At 40.4% G+C, this 23,249-nt stretch overlaps 1 protein-coding gene across 3 annotated transcripts in view; it reads right to left on the reverse strand.

The window, feature by feature from the left end:
• Positions 1-14,864, reverse strand: part of LOC106095352 (all trans-polyprenyl-diphosphate synthase PDSS2) — a 29,143-nt gene extending 14,279 nt beyond the window's left edge. For all 3 annotated transcript variants that reach the window (XM_059360156.1, XM_059360157.1, XM_059360155.1), the window contains exon 1: positions 14,281-14,864. In XM_059360156.1, the coding sequence (XP_059216139.1) occupies positions 14,281-14,696 (416 nt within the window). In that variant the 5' untranslated portion in view covers positions 14,697-14,864. The remainder of the gene's footprint in view (positions 1-14,280) is intronic.
• Positions 14,865-23,249: the final 8,385 nt, after the last annotated feature.

Raw genomic sequence — 23,249 nt, forward strand, 5'->3', positions numbered from 1 at the left:
TGACCACGTACAAAGCAATTGGCCGGTCTGTGGTAAGTTATGCAGCGCCAGTGTGGTCACGTCAACTTTGTGACACGCAGTGGAATAATATTCAGATCTGTCAGAATGCCGCCCTCCGAACTGCGACGGGCTGTCTCCTCAGTTCTCATGTGGACCACCTTCATCAGGAGACAAAGATCCTACCAGTGCGAAGACATAACTACATGCTGTCTAAGCAATACCTTTTGGGCTGTTATCGCAGAAATCATCCAAATCATCATCTTGTGGATAGATACCCACCGCCCAGAAGCCTTAAGGTAGATCTACACGATCTAGAGCGTGAGGTCCAGCGCTACAAGAGAGAACCTCTAGATCAAGCGGCATATCAAGCGGGTCTGAACAACATTCATGCAGACACGGTAGCAGACGCGTTATTTGGCTACCGGGTGAATGTAGTCCTTGGAGAACGACCACCACCCATTACACCCGAAGAAATCGACCTCCCCCGGCAAACCAGAGTGGTTCTGGCTCAATTACGTTCCGGCAGATGCAGCCGCCTCAATTCCCACAGGCTAGGATTGATGCCGACGTGCAAGATGTATGTCCCGATTGTAACCAGGGACCGCACGATATACGTCACCTGTTTAACTGCCCGGCCAGACCCACCCGACTCAGACCCAGATCCCTGTGGACGCACCCCATCTTAGTCGCGGAGTTCCTGGGTCTTGACACTCAACAGAATCAAGCAGACGAAAGATAGTACACAATAAACTGCTACAACAACAACAACAACAACAACATAGGTGTGGCTTGTAAGGTGCTAGCCAGTAATTGCACAGACAACTATATTGCTGCCGAGTTTCATGAAAGGCTACAACGATCCAGTATCAATGATTGTCATGTGGTGTGGACGCCAGCCCACAGACGAATTGTGATAAACGAAATAGCTGGCGAGATTGCAAAAGACGCGGCGATATGTGGTGCTTCGACATGAGTAAACTTTACCCCCGACGAAGCCTTGCGACAGATTGCAACTCTTATAGTACTCTTGAAACCGTGAGTTCTGCGATGTGTCTAAGTACAAAGGCCAGGCTCCAGAGACCTGAATATATATAAAGATCTTATAGCCTTTATCTTGAGATCTAATATAAACTTATAATCATTCGCTGATTTTACGATTATAAATTCTACTGTGATATTTACATTTTTGGTTTATAACTTTTTATGTTTTGCTATCATTTGTAGACAAGATGTGACCTGATAACATCGTAACCAGTGTGATATTTTACAATTAAGGAGTTAGACTACTCATAATTTTGTTGTTAAGCAGCCGATGTTTTCTTCTTCGTTCTTAACCTTGCTTTGGTGTCGTCGACATCGCCATCTTATATCCACAATTAAAAAAATGCAAATAATGCTTAGGATTTTAAGAAAATCACATTCGTGAACTCCGAGAAACATTTTTGCAAATCATTCTTTTTTTCAGGCAAAAATATTTAAATTTTTTCAGAATTCTATTTCAAAGTTTCCTGGACTCGTAAGTTCTCGTAAACATACTGTGAATGTAGGAAAACGTGTCAGCTGTTTTGTTTTGGCTTATGAATACACCTACAAATGATTACCGAACGTCTGAATCTGGAAACAATGAACAAAAGCGGAATATGTGGCTGGAACACTTGGAGCAATGTAACTTAGGCACCGGTTCAGGCAACCTGTGGTCTACTGTTAAGTCACTCTCGAACCCCGGTAGACGGGATGACAGGACCTTTTGGTGAAGTAACCGTGACTGATACGAAGAGATACGTTAGCTACTGAAGCCTGGTAAGGACCAGAGTTTGGGGAAGTCGTACAGACCGATCTCCCTTCTCTCACCAGTAGCAAAGACGTTTGAGGCATTAATTCTACCAAACCTCGTAGGAGAATTTCAATTTGCCGAGCATCGAAGACTGCACGGCACAAAAAAAGCTTTGCAATCCCATTGCAGTCAGTTGTACGCACCGGATTGACCCGATGGAATCCTCATCGGCAAGGGCTGTCGCCTCAGTGTACGTGTTCGTCTTTTTTCGTCATGGGAGAGGCACATCCCGGAGTGCCTTCTCCGCACGCTTCTGGTCCGTGCCGGGATTGAAAAGAACCCCGGAGAGAGATCGTGGACTTTATGAGTCGAAAGAGCATATTGGTCGCAGCGATCCAGGAGACAAAGCTGGCCAACACCTGCAGCTTGCACAGTTGTCACGGTTATAATGTGCTACGTAAGGATCGCTCAAGGAATGGAGGTGGGGGATTGGCCTTCGTTACACACCATTCCGTGCAGTATAGACCTATCTCGCCTGCGCTTGACGCTAGTGACCCCTACATGGAATATATGGGAATAGCAGTCAGGTCTGGTACTGTCGAGACAGAGATATACAACGTGTATATACCGCCGGTTGGTAGCTGTGTCCCGATTAATGGCCAGGCTTTCAACCCCGACATAAGTGGGTTGCTATCTGGCCATAATCGTCTGGTTGTAGGGGACTTTAATGCGCATCACACGTCATGGAATTCTCCCCTAGGTAACGACCAGCGTGGCATAGCTTTGGGAGAGCAGATAGATAGCTCCACGTTTTGCACGGTGAATGAGGATGCCCCCACTAGGATTACGAGGAGGTGCAGCAGCTCGCCAGACATCTCAATTGCATCCCCTGATATCCTGAGTGACGTATCCTGGCAAGCCGTCATCTCTTTGGGGTCAGACCACCTCCCCATAATTCTCACCATCGACCGACCACCCGACTTCATAACCTCTGAGCACCGGACGTTTATCATTATAAGAAGGCCGATTGGACTGGCTTCAGAGAGTATACCAATCGCCGCTTCAGTGAATTGCCACCCCCCTCTGATGTGCTTGTGGCCGAGAGGAAATTCCGAGACATCATTAACGCAGCAGCCGCTCGCTTTATACCAGCCGGTCGAGTACCCCAAGTGGGACGCAATTTCCTGGCGCAAGCAGTGGTACTCGCAGACGAGCGTGATGGGTTTCGTGCTGTGTACCCCGCTAACCCCAGAATCAGCGAGCTGAATCTGGAAGTAAACAGGGTAGTCAAAGAATTTGTGTGTGTGGAATTTGTGGCTGGAACACTCGGAGCAATGTAACTTAGGCACCAGTGTAGGCAAACTGTGGGCCACTGTTAAGTCACTCTCGAACCCCGGTAGACGGGATGACAGTACCTCAGTCACTTTGGAGAGATAACCGTGACTGATCCGAAGAGATGCGCCAGGTTGTTCAACCGTCAATTTATTGTGCATCCCGAGAGAGGCAAGGAGGAGAGCCATTCGCCGTATTCGTGGTCTCCGAGCCGATGGACAGCCATCACAATTTGCCGTGGGCGAAGCTACGAATATCCGTGGCGCCAAATCATCCAAGGCGTTGGGCCCCGACGGAATCTCTACATTGATGTTGAAGAATCTGGATTCACCTGGAGTTGAGTACCTTACCACTGCCCTCAACCTGTCATTGAACACTCTTATAGTTCCCGATGTCTGGAAAATGGGCAGAGTGATTCCGCTACTGAAGCCTGGAAAAGACCCGAGTATGGGGGAGTCGTACAGACCGATCTCCCTTCTCTCACCAGTGGAAAAGACGCTTGAGGCATTACTCCTACCGAGCATCGTAGGAGAATTTCCATTCGCCGAGCATGCACAGCACAACAACAGCTGTGAATGCCATCACCACACACATTTGCCGTGGCTTCAACCAGCCCAGGCCATTTGATAGGACGGTCCTCGTGGCACTGGACCTATCGAAGACATTCGACACGGTCAGCCATGCCAAATTATTTGAGGACATCGCCAACACGTCCCTCCAGCCAGGCCGTTGGGTCGCGAATTATCTGTGTGGCCGCCAGTAATTTGTGGAATTTAGGGATAAGAAGTCAAAACACCGTAGAGTGAAACAGGGAGTTCCCCTAGGTGGGGTGATATCTCCGGCTCTGTTTAACCTCTACCTATCCTCCATCCCACCTCCTCCAGACGGCATAGAGATCGTATCTTATGCGGACGATTGTACGATCATGGCATCAGGCCCCCCACCCATTGATGACATCTGCGATAGGTTGAACGTCTACCTCAACGAGCTTGCCTCATATTTCGCTGCAAGAAATCTGAAGATATCCGCCACCACATGTTCAGCCACACTGTTCACTACAAATACGCGTGAGGTGAATACTGAGCTGACTGTGAAGGTCGATGGAGAAATGATTCCGACCATTAAGTGTCCCAAAATACTTGGCGTCACATTTGACAGCGCCTACACTTTCTCCCCACATGCCACAGCAATCTGCAATAAAGTCAAAAGTAGAAACAAGGTCCTCAAGTCACTCGCTGGCAGCACTTGGGGCGCAGACAAAGAAACCTTGTTGACCACGTACAAAGCAATTGGCCGGTCTGTGGTAAGTTATGCAGCGCCAGTGTGGTCACGTCAACTTTGTGACACGCAGTGGAATAATATTCAGATCTGTCAGAATGCCGCCCTCCGAACTGCGACGGGCTGTCTCCTCAGTTCTCATGTGGACCACCTTCATCAGGAGACAAAGATCCTACCAGTGCGAAGACATAACTACATGCTGTCTAAGCAATACCTTTTGGGCTGTTATCGCAGAAATCATCCAAATCATCATCTTGTGGATAGATACCCACCGCCCAGAAGCCTTAAGGTAGATCTACACGATCTAGAGCGTGAGGTCCAGCGCTACAAGAGAGAACCTCTAGATCAAGCGGCATATCAAGCGGGTCTGAACAACATTCATGCAGACACGGTAGCAGACGCGTTATTTGGCTACCGGGTGAATGTAGTCCTTGGAGAACGACCACCACCCATTGCACCCGAAGAAATCGACCTCCCCCGGCAAACCAGAGTGGTTCTGGCTCAATTACGTTCCGGCAGATGCAGCCGCCTCAATTCCCACAGAGCTAGGATTGATGCCGACGTGCAAGATGTATGTCCCGATTGTAACCAGGGACCGCACGATATACGTCACCTGTTTAACTGCCCGGCCAGACCCACCCGACTCAGACCCAGATCCCTGTGGACGCACCCCATCTTAGTCGCGGAGTTCCTGGGTCTTGACACTCAACAGAATCAAGCAGACGAAAGATAGTACACAATAAACTGCTACAACAACAACAACATATCCCGGCTGCTGATATTATTCATAAAAACGGTTCTAAATCGTTTTGCAATTTAAAGTAAATTTCCTCTCTGGCTGGAGAAAGTGGATAGGCGACGGTTGGGCCGGAGAAGCAATGCGCCAACTATTGCCATTTCCTCTACAACGATATTAGGCACTCCTCATGCAGTCATGTAAACAAATTATAAATTAAGTTTTGGTTAGGTAGGCGGGTTAGTATACCAGGTTAACTTTTTTAACCTGGTATTTTTTTACGTGATTGATACAAAACTCTTATCAAAAAATTTTCTAGATAAGGTAGGGAGGAATGGTTAGTTGTCGAATTACCGGACTCTTGTTCAATAATTCGACAAGTAGTATCTAGATTTTGGTCTTAATTCACTGAAATTAATTTTTAGTCAGCTATTTTTGATATGATTTTTTTTTAATATGTTGAACGTTATTTTAGTCTCATTTTCTTTAATGTATTTAATAATCTTTTTAACTTTAGTTCTAACGCACACTTTTCTGGACGTACACTATGATGGCGCAATCTTTGAAACCTTCCCGTTACTCTTCAAAATTTATACGAGATAAATAATTTACTAAGCAGTGGTTATCTTAGCATTATAGGTGTAGCTGAGACATGGCTGAAGCCTTATGTACCTACTAAGGCTGTTAGCATTTCTGGATATAAGTTTTTTAGAGCTGATCCGATTGGAATACGCGGCGGGGGTGTCGGTATGTATGTTTCAAAAGATCTTAATGCAAAAATTCTCTTGTCATCCTCTGAGCCTAGGCATTGTGAAGCCTTGTTTTTAAGAATCAATTCTGAAATGGAACTGTATATTTGCCGAATGGAGATTTAGATAGATACTCTAATGTAATAATTTTAGGAGACTTTAACTGTGATAGTTTAGATTCTAGAAAGTATTTACGCCTTAAACTATCATTTACTCGCTGCAATCTTTCCGTCCTCCACAACAACATTCCTACGCACTACTACTTAGTTCGAAACTCTCTATCTTTTATTGATTACACTCTTGTTAGTTGCACCGCCTCCGTGATTCAGAGCAGCCAGTTCAACTTTCCCGCACTTAATTCCAAACATGCATTCACGCTTTTGCAATATCGATTGCCTACCAGCAGTAATACTTTTTTCAAATCTTTTCGTGATTACAGCTCTGTCAATATAGAAAGTTTGGTAAACGATATATTGCTTACTGACTTTTCGTCAATTTACTGTAGTAATGATACGAACTTACAGCTATCAGTTTTAAATGAAAAACTCTATATTTGGTTTAACAGGCATGTTCATGAGAAAACGATATGGCAAAGCAGAATGGGACGATAATAATGATGTGCGATTAGCTATCCTTAACAGGGATTATCGCGCTTCTATTGAAGGCAGTCTTAAAAACATCTTAGTATGTCAACAAACTTTTAAGTCTAAGCTAATCCAACATTTCTTATAGGCAACTCAATTAAATTCATTTTCATCACTGATAATATCTCACATTTGCTGGTTTTTCTTGGTGTTTGATTTTTTTTAAACATTTTTTTTTACATTCAATAAATTTGTTAGTTATTTATTTTAGTGATAGTATTATATCAGATTTTAATATTGATTTTTGTATTATAAAAACCTGAAAATGTTCCAATCTGTTAATGTAAAGCCCGGGTGGGCGATGTTTGATTAATAAAACAAAATGAATGAAAAAATGAAATATGCAAACATATGCTATATATGCAGTTTGCATAAAATATGTAAAAATTTCTTAGCGATTTCTAAACCTAGATTCGATGAAACGAATTTCTGTGTTTTCAAAATTTTTTTCCGATGCTCCAAAAAATATATGCACTAAGGTGAAATATCACTAAGGTGAAATAAGCACGTCATAGCCCAAAAAAGGAGAAGATGAATTACCATATGTTACTTCGTTAAACCGTAATATTTGCAGTTCTTTGAACATTTTTCCCTTCAATCAATTGAAAATTTCTATCGGCCTCGTCAATAAAAAATGGAGGGTACATTTTTTCCACATCTGCCGTAATAAGATATTAATGCATCCGAAACCGTATTAAAATAGAATATAAACTCCCTTGAATAGTAGGTCCAACCATTAATAACTCGTTCAAATATATTTAAGTTGAAGTGTGGCTCAAGTCGTCGAAAACTACTCTAAGCTACTACATTGGTGTGGTATAAATTAGTGTGGAGATTTCGGGACCATTCTCGACATGTGGCCTAAATCGATGTATTGTACATTAAGTCATTATACATGGCCTTCATAGTGTCATCTCTTTGAAATCTCTCCAATTAGAGAAATCTGCGCCTGGCAGTATCAAATGTAAATTTTAACAAATTTGGATCTACTTTTATAGGAAGTGATACTTGAAATCTACCTTAAAATATTCAATTAAATTTATTCTCAACAGAAATTTCATTAACATTTTGACAAAATTTTATATTTTAATATTCTACAACATTTTGCTAAGGCCATGGGTGTACCATCGAGGGCAGCGAATCGACCGGGCATATGGTGGTATATGCATAATTTAGAGAATTTTTATTGACGTAGGAATTTTTTCAAATATTTTGAATCTTAAAAATTTTTAAAAAAAAATCTTTTTATTTCATAAGCCCCTACAACAAAAAATTTATTTCTTAATATTTTATGATCATTCAGCGAAGAAAGCTGTATTTAATGATTTTGGCATAAAATAGAACCTGATGTCAAAAGAAGTAGGATTATTGCCATAAATTTATTATTTTTAAAGAAACCATCAAATGCAACAAGACATTAAAACGGATTACAGAAATCTCTTAAGAATTTTGAGACATTTTTTCTTTTGATTTTTGGGATATAAAAAATTGCAGACTTTTGACAAGCCAATTTACTCCCAAAACATGACAGGAAAAATTGTTGTAACTGGTTTCAGTCGTCTACTTTACGCCAATCCAAGTTTAATTACGATACCCATTTCCTAACTCGAGGTACAATTTTTCTAAGACAGCTCAAGGCACACGGAGCAGCAGCAAGAGTCGTTGCCGTTGTATACCGTTCGATGCCAAAAGATAATTGCATGGCAATCAGTATAAAATTCAGCTCTTACTTTATGACCAAATGTCGATGTGTCAGCCACTGCACCCAAAAGCTACCACAATTAAAAAAATTTAAGTATCTTTACCAATTTCACAAGAATTTTGGTAATATTCGATTTTGAAAAAATGTGGGGAGGACCCCCTCCCCAAATAAAATCATGGCTGCGTCCCTGCGCAATACCAATCAAATCTAGCCTCTCATTCTCCCGCCTTAATTGCAATCGCTGCGCGAAATTCTCCGACATAAAATTTTTTTGAGACCCGATATCTTAAAGGGCTCTTGCCATCACATAATTTCTAGATCTACACCTGACTTGAACTATAACAGTGAGCAAAACGACATTGTCTTCCGATGATGAGTGATGTATCGAAACTTTTGAAGTTGAAGACATTTCGATCCGGTCATTTCTGCACGGCAGTTGCTGACGGTTTGGGTATCTCAGGAAGGTTGAACAGCTTCGATATATTGTCAAAGAAAATCAGACAATCGTTTTCTATATCTGTCAGAGTGTGATCGTTATGAACCAGGCTTTCAAAAAGTCCTATAAAATTCTTGTATTCACAATACTACCCAGTAAATTTTCGAAGTATCATATTCGGAAGCAGTGATTAATGATAGATTGTGCTGAATGACATATCTGCCACACTAGCCTTCCTGGCTTTTGCCAAACCCCAAGAAAAAGAGACTTTGTACTCACACAGACATCTTTTTAATCAGCCCTCTCATCATTATCAGGCGATAACATCTCATTTCTCTCTCTCTCTCTTTGTAATGTCATAGCTTGCTCTATGTAAGATTTTAAGATCTAGAGTCAACACTCTAATTCCGTAGGGTGATAATTAATTTCCCCGTCTCGAATCGCTGTTTGAAACATTTTTATGTTCATGACTACTTTATATTTCCTTTGTTTTAACTTCTCCTCGTGTCTGATATTTTTGGATTCATTCCATCCAAATTTAATTACTTACATGGATTACTTTCGTGTCTTAAAATTTCCAAATAGTGGCTGCGACAATCCACCTCGCTCTTCACTCGTATGATGTATCCGCAATTAGGTTATGTTCAATAAAATCTGCAAATCTGCCTATTTTATGTTTTGTTTATTTCCACTTAGTTTCCGATAGTACATCGACTACCTAAAACATATCATTCGATCGCCCTTATTGCAATGAGATCGATAACTAAGTGGCTCATTTAATATACTTAGACCACTCAAAGCTCTCTTAAGACTTTCGATACTGCTTTAACGCAATTGTCTCTTTAGCGATGCAGGGCGTTGTTGCTTTTTATGTACAACATAAACAAGAGCCAGTTGGCACGAGCAACGAATGAGTGAAGACTATTAAATATATGCGTTTACATACGAACATCGAATTCCGTTAATTGAGCGATTACAACCTCGGAAGATTGGTTAAAGGAATTTGCATAAATGAGAGCGGTGATAAATGAAGCTGAAAACAAATATCGACATTTAATTTCGATAAAAGCAATAAAGCACGCATTTTACATCCAATTCGGCGACGACTTACAACAAAGATATAAATAAAAGAATAGTTTGTCAATAGCTGGCAATCAGCGTGGTAACGATCTAGATTTCGTTGAATAAACTTATTCCTTGGTTTTACCTCTGCATTAAACTGGCTGGACTCCGAATTATTTCCTCGATGGTTACTTCGGCAAGTCCGGCAACGGCAACAACAACGAGGCGTCGATGTGCAAATAAAGTATTTCACGGCAAATAAACGACTATTGTAAAACCACCACAAAGACTTTGAGATTAAGATCAATTATTGCGATAATTTTTTTCTTTTTAAATTTTATTTGGATTAAAATACTTTATTGTCCCTGCTCGGGCGCCCAATGATAATAAGAATCACGAAAGAGTTAAATTAAACTTAATTTTTGCTGTCTCGGTGCAGATAATAAAAAACGTCTTCTTTGGCATACAATTCCCTGCTCAGCACCCAGAACAGGTGAATTTTTAACTGTTCAGCATCTCTTTATGAGTCCCTGCGACAGTCGAGGGCGTTTTTTGTGTTCAGAAATACGTTCTCCAAGGATGGATGCCTGGCTGTCTGAGAAGATATTTATGCCAATCTTCGTTATAATATTAAATCTTAGCCACTCCACCACTTCCTTAATTGCAAGGACCTCCGCTTGATACATACTGAAGTGGTCGGGTAGCCTTTCGATATGACCAGTTCTAGATCTTTAGAGTACACCCCCAAGGGCAACTTAGTCGTCTTGTTTGGAACTATCCGTATAGAATACTATGTAACTCCTATTACCAGGGATATCGTAGTTACAACGGTTCTATTAGGAATAGTGGTACACTACTTCTTATTAAATGGCGACTCAGGCAGAGTGTAATCCACACTACCTGGATCATCGGACATTGTATCAAGGATAACACAATGTCCGTTGCCGCCATATGACCAAAAAGAAGGCTCCTTAGCTTCACGGAAGTGGTCGCAGCAACTTGTTTATCCAAATGTCCAGAGGCATTAGATGCAGCCATAAATTCAGTGCATCCATCCTCAGTGCGGCTGTGATGCACAGACAAGCCATCCTTTTGATCCGGTTGACTATTGAACAGTGGTTAGACTTTTGATGCGCCGTCCACCAGACCACGACACCATATATTATTATAGGCCTGACAACTGAAGTATATATATGCATAGCGCGCAGTCTAAACCCCCCATTGGCTCTCATGCAGTTGTATAGGGCAAGAGTTGCCTTCCTTGTCCTTTTCAGAATGTTGGATTAGAAGTACAATTTCTTGTCCAGCAAAACTTCCAGGTATTTTACGCTTTTTGCAAATAGAACATTCTCTCCTCCCAAGGAGACAGGTGCCACTGTAGGTAACTTGCATCTCCTGCTGAAAATAACTAACATCTGACTTGCACGGATTTACGCCTAGAACACTTTTGATAACCCACTTCGCTTTTGCACGTAGATATTCCTGAAGTATGTATCTTAGTGTGCTGGGAAACTTTCCCCTAACCACAATGGCCACGTCATCAGCATACGCGACCACCTTTACACATTTTTCTTCCAGACACAATAATATATTGTTAATGGCTATATTGCTATATATTGCTAATGGTTAATGCCTGTGCTAAATTTGCAGATGATCGGATGTAAATTGCAACCTCTTTTAAACGAAGTTAGTGATCGAAACTTTTTAATGCAATAGAAAATCAATCTCATGGCTGCCAGATTGACCCAATGAAGTCCTTCATCGGCAAGGACTTCCGCCTCAGTGTGCAACACACTGCTACAACAACAATATAACGTGATTCGAAGTCGATACTTATTAACGGGCCTATATCTTTTCCTTCCTTAAATACCCTGTATCACAGTAGTGGTACAAGTCAAGTATCAGGGAGTCCCCTTTACATATCCAAATTCCCCGAGCGAACAAATATACTGATCGGTTGAACATAGGTCTTAAAAAACGATTTCGGAGGGATTAGGGAGTAGAGCGGAACCCCTGACACTTGGTGTTCCAGCTGCGATCTGTTTTATGTACCAGAACGATTCAGACTTCTCAGAGGTTACTCAGGAATCGCAACTACCTACAACGTATGTGTGGTTACTCCAACAACCTGACCCTTGGCCTTATTTTTACGTCAGATTCGTAGTTTGGGTTGGGGGTTTTCTCTAGATGCATGACCTCAAATTTAAATGTTAGGTACAAAAATTAGCATAAATCATTCCACCCATCCCCAATGTTTCTTGGGCTAATATTATATTTAATTGGCCCCGAAAAAGTTTAGCCCTGAAAACTATAAACCCTTTAGGGGTTTACCCTACTGTCCTAATACCATCACCCTAACGTAGAATATGTCACCCCAGATTAGCCGTATAACAGTTTTATTAATAAAGGGTGATTTTTTGAGGTTAGGATTTGCATGCATTAGTATTTGACAGATCACGTGGGATTTCAGACATGGTGTCAAAGAGAAAGATGCTCAGTATGCTTTGACATTTCATCATGAATAGACTTACTAACGAGCAACGCTTGCAAATCATTGAATTTTATTACCAAAATCAGTGTTCGGTTCGAAATGTGGTCAAATTTTGACAAATTTTGTTCAGCGATGAGGCTCATTTCTGGTTGAATGGCTACGTAAATAAGCAAAATTGCCGCATTTGGAGTGAAGAGCAACCAGAAGCCGTTCAAGAACTGCCCATGCATCCCGAAAAATGCACTGTTTGGTGTGGTTTGTACGCTGGTGGAATCATTGGACCGTATTTTTTCAAAGATGCTGTTGGACGCAACGTTACGGTGAATGAACACATTTCGAACCGAACACTGATTTTGGTAATAAAATTCAATGATTTGCAAGCGTTGCTCGTTAGTAAGTCTATTCATGATGAAATGTCAAAGCATACTGAGCATCTTTCTCTTTGACACCATGTCTGAAATCCCACGTGATCTGTCAAATACTAATGCATGAAAATCCTAACCTCAAAAAAATCACCCTTTACAAGCGGAATTTCTGAACATTAAATAGAAACACTCGTTCAAAATTTTGTAAAGATAGTACCAAAATTATGGCTACAACAGAATTAAAAGGCCATATCGAATGAAAGATATATATGGGAGCTATATCTTATTCTGGACCAATTTTGATAAAATTATGCACACATGTTGGAACATTAAATAGAACGCCTTGTGCAAAATTGTGTAAAGATCAAATTAGAATTGTGGCTACTACAGCCTTAAAAGGCCATATCGGATGAAAGATATATATATATGTACAACTGAACCGATTTTGATAAAATTATGCACACATGTTGAAACATTAAATAGAACGTCTTGTGAATAATTTTGTAAAGATCGGACCACAACTGTGGCTAGAGCTTAAAAATGTCATATCGGATGAATGATATATATGGGGGCTATATCAATATATCTGAACTGATTTTGATCAAATTATGCACACATGTTGAACATTAAATAGAATGTCTTGTGCAAAATTTTGTAAAGATCGGACAAAAATTGTGGCTACTACAGCCTAAAAATATCACATCCGATGATAGATGTATATGGGAGCTATATCTAAAACTGAACCGATTTTGGATCAAATTATGCACACATGTTGGAACATTTAATAGAACATCTTGTGAAAAATATTGTAAAGATCGGACCAAAATTATGGTTACTAGAGCCTAAAAATAAACCGATTTTGAAAAAAATTATGCGCACATGTTGGAACATTAAATAGAACATCTTATGCAAAATTTTGTAAAGATCGGAACAAATTTATGGCTACTAGAGCCTAAAAATATCATATCGGATGAAATATATATATGGAAGCTATATCTGAACCAATTTTGATAAAATTATGCACACCTGTTGAAACATTAAATAGAACGTCTTGAAGCAAAATTGTGGCTACTACAGCCTTAAAAGGCCATATCGGATGAAAGATATATATGGGAGCTGCATCTAAAACTGAACCTATTTTTATAAAATTATTCACACGCGTTGGAACATTAAATAGAACGTCTTATGCAACATTTTGTAAAGATCGGACGAAAATTGTGGCTACTACAACCTAAAAATATCACAGCCGGATAAAGATGAATATGAATATGGCGCATTATTTAAACCTGAACCGATTTTGTTCAAAATCAGTAGCGCTTAGTCCTTGGACCAAAAAAGTGACTTGTGCAAAATTTTACGGTAATCGGACAACAAATGTTTGCAAGAATATGGAATATCGAAAGAACAGGAAAAAAATGTTCAAGTCGAGAGGCGCGGATTAGTATTTTATTTTAGATACATGGTTTCTTTGGAGAAACTTCTTTTTTAGAATTGTATGTAGTTTACGTTTGTGCTATACGATTTTTCAATTTTTTTTCATCCATACAAATCAACCCGGCCTAATGTACATATTACTTAAAAATATGTGAACAATAAATGGGTACATTTGCATTCCATTCACACATGATGTCGCAACCAATCACATACCACACGTATCACTCACTCAGTGATCATGAATGGTATATCTTGAAAAAAAACTTGTTCAACTTACTTGGCCGTCTTTAAGAGAGGATGATTGCTACCAACCAATTTTCGCAAATACAGGGCTACGTTGGCAATTTCATCGCTGAGTAGCCATCGCAGGCTTAGAAAGGAATTTGGATATCCCACAATACGTTCTGCTTCGCTTACAGCCCTATTCCAATCATGCTTCGGAGGAGATGGTTTGGCCGCTTTTGTTATGGTTGTCGTTGAATGAATTGCTGAAGTTGTCGCCCATCTCCGGGGTATTTGTTGATAACTGATTTGTTGTTGTTGCTGCTGTTGCATTAAAGTGAAAGTTTCGTTTTTCAACAATGGCGCAAAATAGTCAACACTTAATTTCCTATTTTTGATTGCCAATTTTCTGGTAACTTGTACTTGATTGAACTTCCTCCAATGAGGCAATAATATTTTACTCAATTGCATTTTGCGGGAAAATAGTTTAAACTAGGCCTTTATTAACAGCTGGTTTTGTTCGTTTATTTCTATTTTGGATGTGAGCAATCCGTTGATGCTTCCGCCAAAACTTAAAAGTGAAACTCGACTTCGACTCAAATCGAACTGTTGCTTTTGATTGAAGCTTTCACCAAAAGCTGAGCCCAAACTAAACAGTTGTTCGATGTATAAACAAAAGGTCTGTTCGCGTACTTTTCCAGTAAAAATTTGCAGGAGAGTAAGAACCATGACATAACTACCTGGTAGTGTACGGAAAACAGCTGAGTTCAATTTTTTCTCGCGAAGTTCACTATCTGTCAACGAGTTTTGGTTGTGTTTGTGTATACTAGTAAAGAACCTAACACGCACAAACAACGAAAAATGGCGCTATCTAGTTACATACACAAAATCAGAGTTGCACTAATCATTGATTTTGACATAAAGTGCACTGAACATTTTGTTGTTGGGCAACTGCCCCTACCTGTAAATGAATGTAACTTGCCAACAACCACGAAATCAACTATACAACCCCGTGGTGATGGTAGCGTAAATTCCTACTAAATGTTGGTACCATGGCGAAACAATTAAGGTGCACTCTGCCATCTTGCAATCAAGGTGATCGACGCTTTGCCAACACACTCAAAGAAATAAGTGTCCACGTGTGTATATGTGTGCGTACATGAGCAGAGAATATGCGAGAAAGAAGATAACAACAAAGAGAATGCAAACAAAAATCTGACAATTTAATACCGGCATACCTGGCCGGATGTAGACAGCTGCGTTAGTGTATTATAGTTGTGTGTGTGTGTTAACAACCATAACACACACAATCAACGAAAAATGGCTCGAACTAGTAATATATACAAAATCAGAGTTGCACTGATCACCGTTTTTGACAGATAGTGCACTCACTATTTTGTCGTTGGACAACTGCCACTACCTGAAATTGAATATATCTTAGTAAGAACAAAGACAAATTTAACAGGTAGGGGCAGTTGGTTCTTAACTATAAAGCACACCCACAACCGAGCGTTATGAAATCTCGTTGACAGATAGTGTACTCCGCGAGAAAAAATTGTATTGGGTTGCCCAAAAAGTAATTGCGGATTTTTTAAAAGAAAGTATATGCATTTTTAATGAAACTTAGAATGAACTTTAATCAAATATACTTTTTTACACTTTTTTCTAAAGCAAGCTAAAAGTAACAGCTGATAACTGACAGAAGAAAGAATGCAATTACAGAGTCACAAGCTGTGAAAAAATTTGTCAACGCCGACTATATGAAAAATCCGCAATTACTTTTTGGGCAACCCAATACTTAGCTGTTTGATGTACAATACCTGGGAAAATTTGTCTTGGTAAGGACCATGACATTATTACCAGGTAGTGTACCGTAAACAGCTGAGTACAATTTTTTCTAGCGAAGCGCACTATCTGTCAACGAGTTTTGGTTGTGTGTGTATATTATAGTTTAGAACCATTGAACACACAAACAACGAAAAATGTCGCGAACTAGTTACAAACACGAAATCAGAGTTGCAGTAATCAATGAATTTGACAGATAGTGCACTCAATATTTTGTTGTTGGGCAAATGCCCCTATCTTAGTAAGAACCATGAGATTATTACCAGGTTGTGTACCGTAAACACCGAGTACAATTTTTTCGCGAGAAGTGCACCAGCTGTCAACGAGTTTTGGTTGTTAATGTGTGTATTATAGTTCGAACCACAGCACACACAAACAACGAAAAATGGTGCGAACTAGTTGCGTACACAAAATCAGAGTTGCACTAATCACTGATTTTGACAGATAGTGCACTCAATATTTTGTTGTTGGGAAACTTCCATTTCCTTTAAATGAATATATCTTGGTAAGAACCATTACATAATTACCAGGGGCCAAATTATTTTTTGCATCAGAGTTGATTTGAACACATGTTTGTGGCAAAACAAAACAACACAAATACACAAATGGCAATTAACTTCTACCCGGCTTTTGTAAAAAATATGAATTTATTGAAATTTTTGGAAACAAACGTGAATTAATAAATAAATAAGCATGGTAACATTGCTTTTGTTGTGCTTGTCGTCCTCGGATTCATAGATTTTGTTGTGCTTGTCGTCCTCTGATAACTTTGTGCGTATTCGCAGAGAAATGATAGATTAAAGTGTTCCAATGTCACTGTCGAATAAAGCGTACATACATAAATAATCTAAATTAAACATTTACATTATTAATAAAAAAATGCATGTTATTTAGATTTAGCTTGTGGATAGACCACAAGATGATGATTTGGAAGGTCTCTGCGATAACAGCCCAAAAGGTATTGCTTAGACAGCATGTAGTTATGTCTTCGCACTGGTAGGATCTTTGTCTCCTGATGGAGGTGGTCCATATGAGAACTGAGGAGACAGCCCGTCGCAGTTCGGAGGACGGCATTCTGACAGATCTGAATATTATTCCACTGCGTGTCAGAAAGCTGGCAAGACCACACTGGTGTTGCCTAACTTACCACAGACCGGCCAATTGCTTTGTGTCTGCACCCCAAGTGCTGCCAGCAAGTGACTTGAGGACCTTGTTTCTACTTTTGACTTTATCGCAAATTGCTGTAGTATATGGAGAGAATGTGTAAGAGCTGTCAGATGTGACGCTAAGTATTTTGGGAGACTTGATGGTTGGAATCATTTTCCCATCGACCATCAAAGTCAGCTCAGTATTCACCTCACTCGTATTTGTAGTGAACAATGTGGCTGAAGATTTGGTGGCCGATTTCTTGCAGCGAAATATGAGGCAAGTTCGTTGAGGTAGACTTTCAACCTATCGCAGATGACAACAATGCCATGATCGTACAATCGTCCGTATATGATACGATATCTATGCCATCTGGAGGGGGTGGAATGGAGGACAGGTTGAGGTTAAACAGTGCCGGAGATATCACCCCACCTTTGGGAACTCAATGTTTCACTCTACGGTGCTTCGATTTCTTATTCCCAAATTTCACAAATGACTGGCGAACACATAGATAATTCGTGACCCAGCGATGTCTTCAAATAGTCTGGTATGGCTGACCGTGTCGAATCCCTTCGATTAGTCCAGTGGCACGAGGACCGTCCTATCACATGGACTGGGCAGATTGAAGCCACGTCAAATGTATGCGGTGATGGCATGCAAAGCTGTTGTTGTGCTATGAAGTCTTCGAAAGCCATTTTAATGCTCGGCGAATGGAAATTCTCCTACGAGGTTGGGGAGGAGTAATGCCTTAAACGTCATTGCTACTGGTGAGAGAAGAAGAAGGGAGATCGGTCTGTACGACTCCCCCAAATTCTGGTCCTTTCCAGGCTTCATTAGCGGGATCATTCTGCCCATTTTCCACTATAAGAGTGTTCAATGACAGGTTGAGAACAGTAGTAAGGTTCTCAACTCCAGGTAAACCCAGATTCTTCAACATTATTGTAGAGATTTCGTCGGGGCCCAACGCCTTGGATGATTTGGCGCCACGGATGACATTTTTAATATCGTCAACTGTAAATTATGATGGCTGTCCATCGGCTCGGCCCTTGCCATGTCACTCTCGGGATGCACAATAAATTGACGGTTGAACAACCTGGAGCATCTCTTCGGATCAGTCGCGGTTACTTCGCTAGAAATGACTGAGGTCCTGTCATCCGTCTACCGGGGTTCGAGAGTGACTTAACAGTAGACCACAGAATGCCTAAACCGGTGCCTGAGTTACATTGCTCCAAGTGTTCCAGCGACAAATTCCACTTATGTTCGTTGACTACACTGTTTATTTCTAGATTCAGCTCGTTGATTCTGGGGTTAGTGGGGTCCATACAACGAATCCCTTCACGCTCGTCTGCGAGTACCACTGCCTGCGCCGGGAAATTGGGCCGCACTTTTGATATACGACCGGCTGGTATAATGCGAGCAGTTGCTGCGTTAATTATGTCTCGGAGTTTCCTCTCGGCCACTAGCACATCCGAGGGGGGTGGCAGTTCACTGAAGCGGCGATTGGTATACTCTCTGAAGCCAGCCCAATCGGCCTTCTTTTGATTGATAAACGTCTGGCGCTCAGAGGTTATGAGTAGTCGATCGATGGTGAGAATTATGGGGAGGTGGTCTGACACCAAAGAGATGACGGCTTGCCAGTATGCAATGGAAATGTTTGGCGAACTGCTGCACCTCCTCGTAATCCTAGTGGAGGCATTCTCATTCACCGTGCAAAACGGGGAGCCTTCAATCTGCTCTCCCAAAGCTATATCACGCTGGTCGTTACCTAGGGGAGAATTCCATGAAGTGTGATGGGCATTAAAGTCCCCTAGAACCAGACGATTATGACCAGATAGTAACCCACATCTGTCGGGGTTGTAAACTCTAACCTAACCTAAAAAGAACATTTTAAGTTAACAATTCCGTGCTACTTATAAAATCCTTAATTGTTTTCAATACCTCTCCCCTAAGTTGGTTCATGTCTGGTATTGTGTTTCCACCTCAGTGCCAGTATCGGTTGGACGCGAAAGCCGGGCAATTACAAAAGAAATGCTCCAACGTCTCATCATCCTCCCCGCATGCCCTACACATGCTATCACTTGTCGCGTCGATTTTGCATAAGTGAGCTCGTAGTTCTATGTGTCCCGTTATGATACCAATAGCTATACTGACCTCCTTCTTGCTGCCTTTCAGTAATAGTCTCGTCTTTTCACGATCTGGACCCTCAATAGGATTTTCGCCGTCCTACCGACCGTTTCGCTGTTCCACAATGTTGCATGCGCATTCGTCACCCACTCCCTTAACTCGGACTGCGTCGACCCGAAAGGCTTCGGGTTAACCAAGTTTATTGACGGCAGTCCTCTGCCCTTCACCGCTAAATCGTCCGCCCTTTCATTTCCCCTTTTTCCGTTATGGCCCGACACCCAAACGATGTGGATTTTTTTCTTCTAGTTCTTCTTGATTTAATGAAAATTGCAGGTATGGCAGATGGGACTGATTCGTTGTCGACTGTTTCATTAATTATGGCAACTGGAGAAAGGTATGCAGAATCAGTCCATAATAAATGCTCCTGTAATCCATAAATCTCTATTATTAGTTCATTTTCATGTGTAGGTAATTTCTGGACGAATGTTGATTGAAGCTTGAACCCATATCCACATAAGGTTTCAATACCTGCAATGTCATAAATGTACGCATTGGAATACTTTTTAGTGTGATATTCGTAGTTTTTGTGTATACATTTCCTAAGGACTTTTCTCCAGTTCTTTGGCCACTGTCGGGGACATAGTGAACCAGATTGGAAAGGCGTGTGTCAACAGGTTTTACAGCTACTATACACTAATAACTTAATAGACTGAGGTAAGTATTTGCTCTTAAGGATAAAGGAAAATGAAACCAAAATTCTTTTTGTCCCTAGCAGCATCTCTCTTGCATGTGTATTGAATCACAACATTTTGTCAAATGTTACTCCGAGGTATTTGACTCTGGATTCTACAGGAATGCTGACTCCATTGAGGGTAATTTGCAGTATCTTGCTCTGGTGTTCCACATACCTTGGACATTTGCCAGAGGCATTCCGTATGCAGATTGCCCGAGATTTGGCGGCATTAATTCTAATACCCCAAGTTTCATAATACTGGTTAATTCGACTTAGATGAGCTGCTGCTTTCTCAAGAGCAATTTCGGGCAACTTGTCATGTGCATATATAAGGCAATCATCTGTCCTGCGAATCAACCGCAGTGTGAAGAAAGTCATGTAAGGATAAATTGAACAGATACGGCGCCAATGCACTACCCCGCGGAACTCCGCTGTTAACAGAACCAAAGGTTCTGCCTTGAATATCCACACAAAATCTTCGGTTTTGAAAGTAACTACGCAAAATGTTTACAAGAAATGGATCTGTTTCATAGGCAATAAGCTTATACAATATGCCTATATGACAAACTGAATCAAACGCCTTCGCTATGTCAAGGGATATTGCTACGGTACAGGATTGATCCGTTTCATAGGCAATAAGCTTATACAATATGCCCATATGACAAACTGAATCAAACGCCTTCTCTATGTCAAGGGATATTGCTACGGTACCGGATTGGTTGCGGAGGTTGATTATAATATCATTATGGAGCTTTAACAGCGCATGCTGAGTAGAATATGCTTTTCTAATGCCAAACTGAAAATTAGGTATTGGTTCGATTATATAACCATTTTCAATTTTTTTCTTTTAGGAGGTGCTCAAATATCTTGCCAATGTTTGATAGAATGGAAATCGGACGATAATCGGAAGGAAGCATACTATCCGATTTCTTTTTGATTCGTATTATTTTCGCAAATAATACGAAAAATTTTCAGACGAAAAATATCCATAATTAATACAATAATTATTGGGTTGCCCAAAAAGTAATTGCGGATTTTTCATATAGTCGGCGTTGACAAATTTTTTCACAGTGTGTGACTCTGTAATTGCATTCTTTATTCTGTCAGTTATCAGCTGTTACTTTTAGTTTGCTTTAGAAAAAAAGTGTAAAAAAGTATATTTGATTAATGTTCATTCTAAGTTTAATTAAAAATGCATTTACTTTCTTTTAAAAAATCCGCAATTACTTTTTGGGCAACCCAATAAAAATAACGGCGAGTAAATTTATAGTTGAATCGGGCAACTTTTTCAATATGAAATTTGAGATCCCATCCAACCCACTGGATTTTTTATTATTGATGCGTTGAATAATACCTTTAACTTTTTCAGGGTTGACAAAGTGGTAATTATCTTGATTATGAACAGCACCAAAATCATCATCAAATGTATACATGTGACGAGGAATAGCATTTGTGTAATTCAAAATTCTGGATTGCAAATCTTCAACTGGATGTGTGAGTAGTCTTTGGCGTAACGTTACAGAATAAAACTCCTGGAAGTCGTGCGCAATTTCGGTGGCGCATTGTTCCGTACAATTTGATGGCAGAATGGAGCTTTTGTTTTACCCGTTATTTGGTAAATTTTCTTAAAAGTAGTTAGGCCCGGTTTAATCTCCTGTAGTCTTTCGTCGAAATAGCTAGCTTGTTCCATACTGACCGTCTCCTTAATAATAGTCTTTATCAGTTGAATTTGTTTGGATATAACAACAAATTCACTGCTTATCCGGTTCCCCGTTCGATGAAAAATCTTTTTGCCATGTGTGTTTAATTTTAGAAAATTTCTTTGCCTTTTCAGAAAGAGGAAATTTATTTCCTTGGATAAGGTTTTGTTTGGTGTGGGCGTTGTTTATGGAAATGAAAGAGAATTTGAAATCGTCTATTAAGGAATCGATCTCATGATCTTCAAGATGAAGAAAGGGGCATAATGCGACGAGATGCAGCGTCCATATCTTGTACAGAACTAAACTAATTTGTATCTTTAAAGGAGGTATATGTTCGGGCTGGTCGCATAAGAAGTTCCGGTTGATCCACACGAAGAGTCAATTTAATAAGAAAATGATCAGAGAAAGACGATAATGTTGAGATTTGAAAATTTGGCACGGTTCCGTCCAATAGATGTGGGCTTAATACCAAGTGATCTAAAAATGATGAACCATTTGAATATGAAGGCGACTCACATCGAGGCTACTATCCTCAAGCCATTTCCGTAAAGTCTTTTCATTCAAATTCTCAAGTTGATCACCCCAAAAAGGACTTTTAGAATTCAAATCCCCACTAATTATAAATCTGTCGAAAGTACCACAGAGCTGTAAGAGTTTGGACAAATCCGCCTCAAATCTCTGAGGAGCACAATTGCATGGAATATATATCGATCCAATTAAATATTTTTTTTCGTGTATCATTATTCAAGAATTCTATTTGCAGGAACGCCGTATTAAAGCCAACGACATTTAGAAAAACCCGATTAAATTGAATCCCTTATAACAACGACAACGCCGACCGCTGAATTATCGTTGACAAAATTGTATCCATCTAATTTAACCCTTCTTTTTCCTTTCAGATGGCATTCCTGAATGAAACCAATGTCGATTCGATGCGGAGATTATCCTTAAGGTCTATTTGTCGACTGGTATCGACAAGAGATCTTACATTGTAAGTTAGAAATTTCATGATTCTATGGTCCATAATTAATCCTTACTTTGTTCAACAGGCGCAAAACTTCAGCTTTGGCCTCGGGTTTTGGCATGTCTGAATATTTGGAAAGAAAAATGTTGACCTCTTTCTCCAAGGTCATTTCTTCCGGATCCAGGAAAAATGATGCCAATTTTAAAAATTGATCAATCAGTGGTGGATTTTGTTGTGGCGCTTTCTGTTGCGTAAGACGAGGTTGGAATAAGTTTGAGAATGTCTGGCCTGGTGTTACCAAAGACATATTTACAGCTCTATTTACATTGGCTTTGGCAAGCTCCCTGTCCTCAACGGCCTTAGATATCCTTGGCTTGCGGGCAGCAACGTCATCCCCGCCACTTTATTGGATGGCCCGTCTCACCACAGTTGTTGCAGAAGTTATCACTTGAGTCATCCTTTGTACGCTGACATTCCCCTAGACCATGCTCCTTATCACATTTTACACAAAT

The sequence above is a fragment of the Stomoxys calcitrans genome, chromosome 1 (genome assembly GCF_963082655.1).
Source record: "Stomoxys calcitrans chromosome 1, idStoCalc2.1, whole genome shotgun sequence".
NCBI lineage: Eukaryota > Metazoa > Arthropoda > Insecta > Diptera > Muscidae > Stomoxys > Stomoxys calcitrans.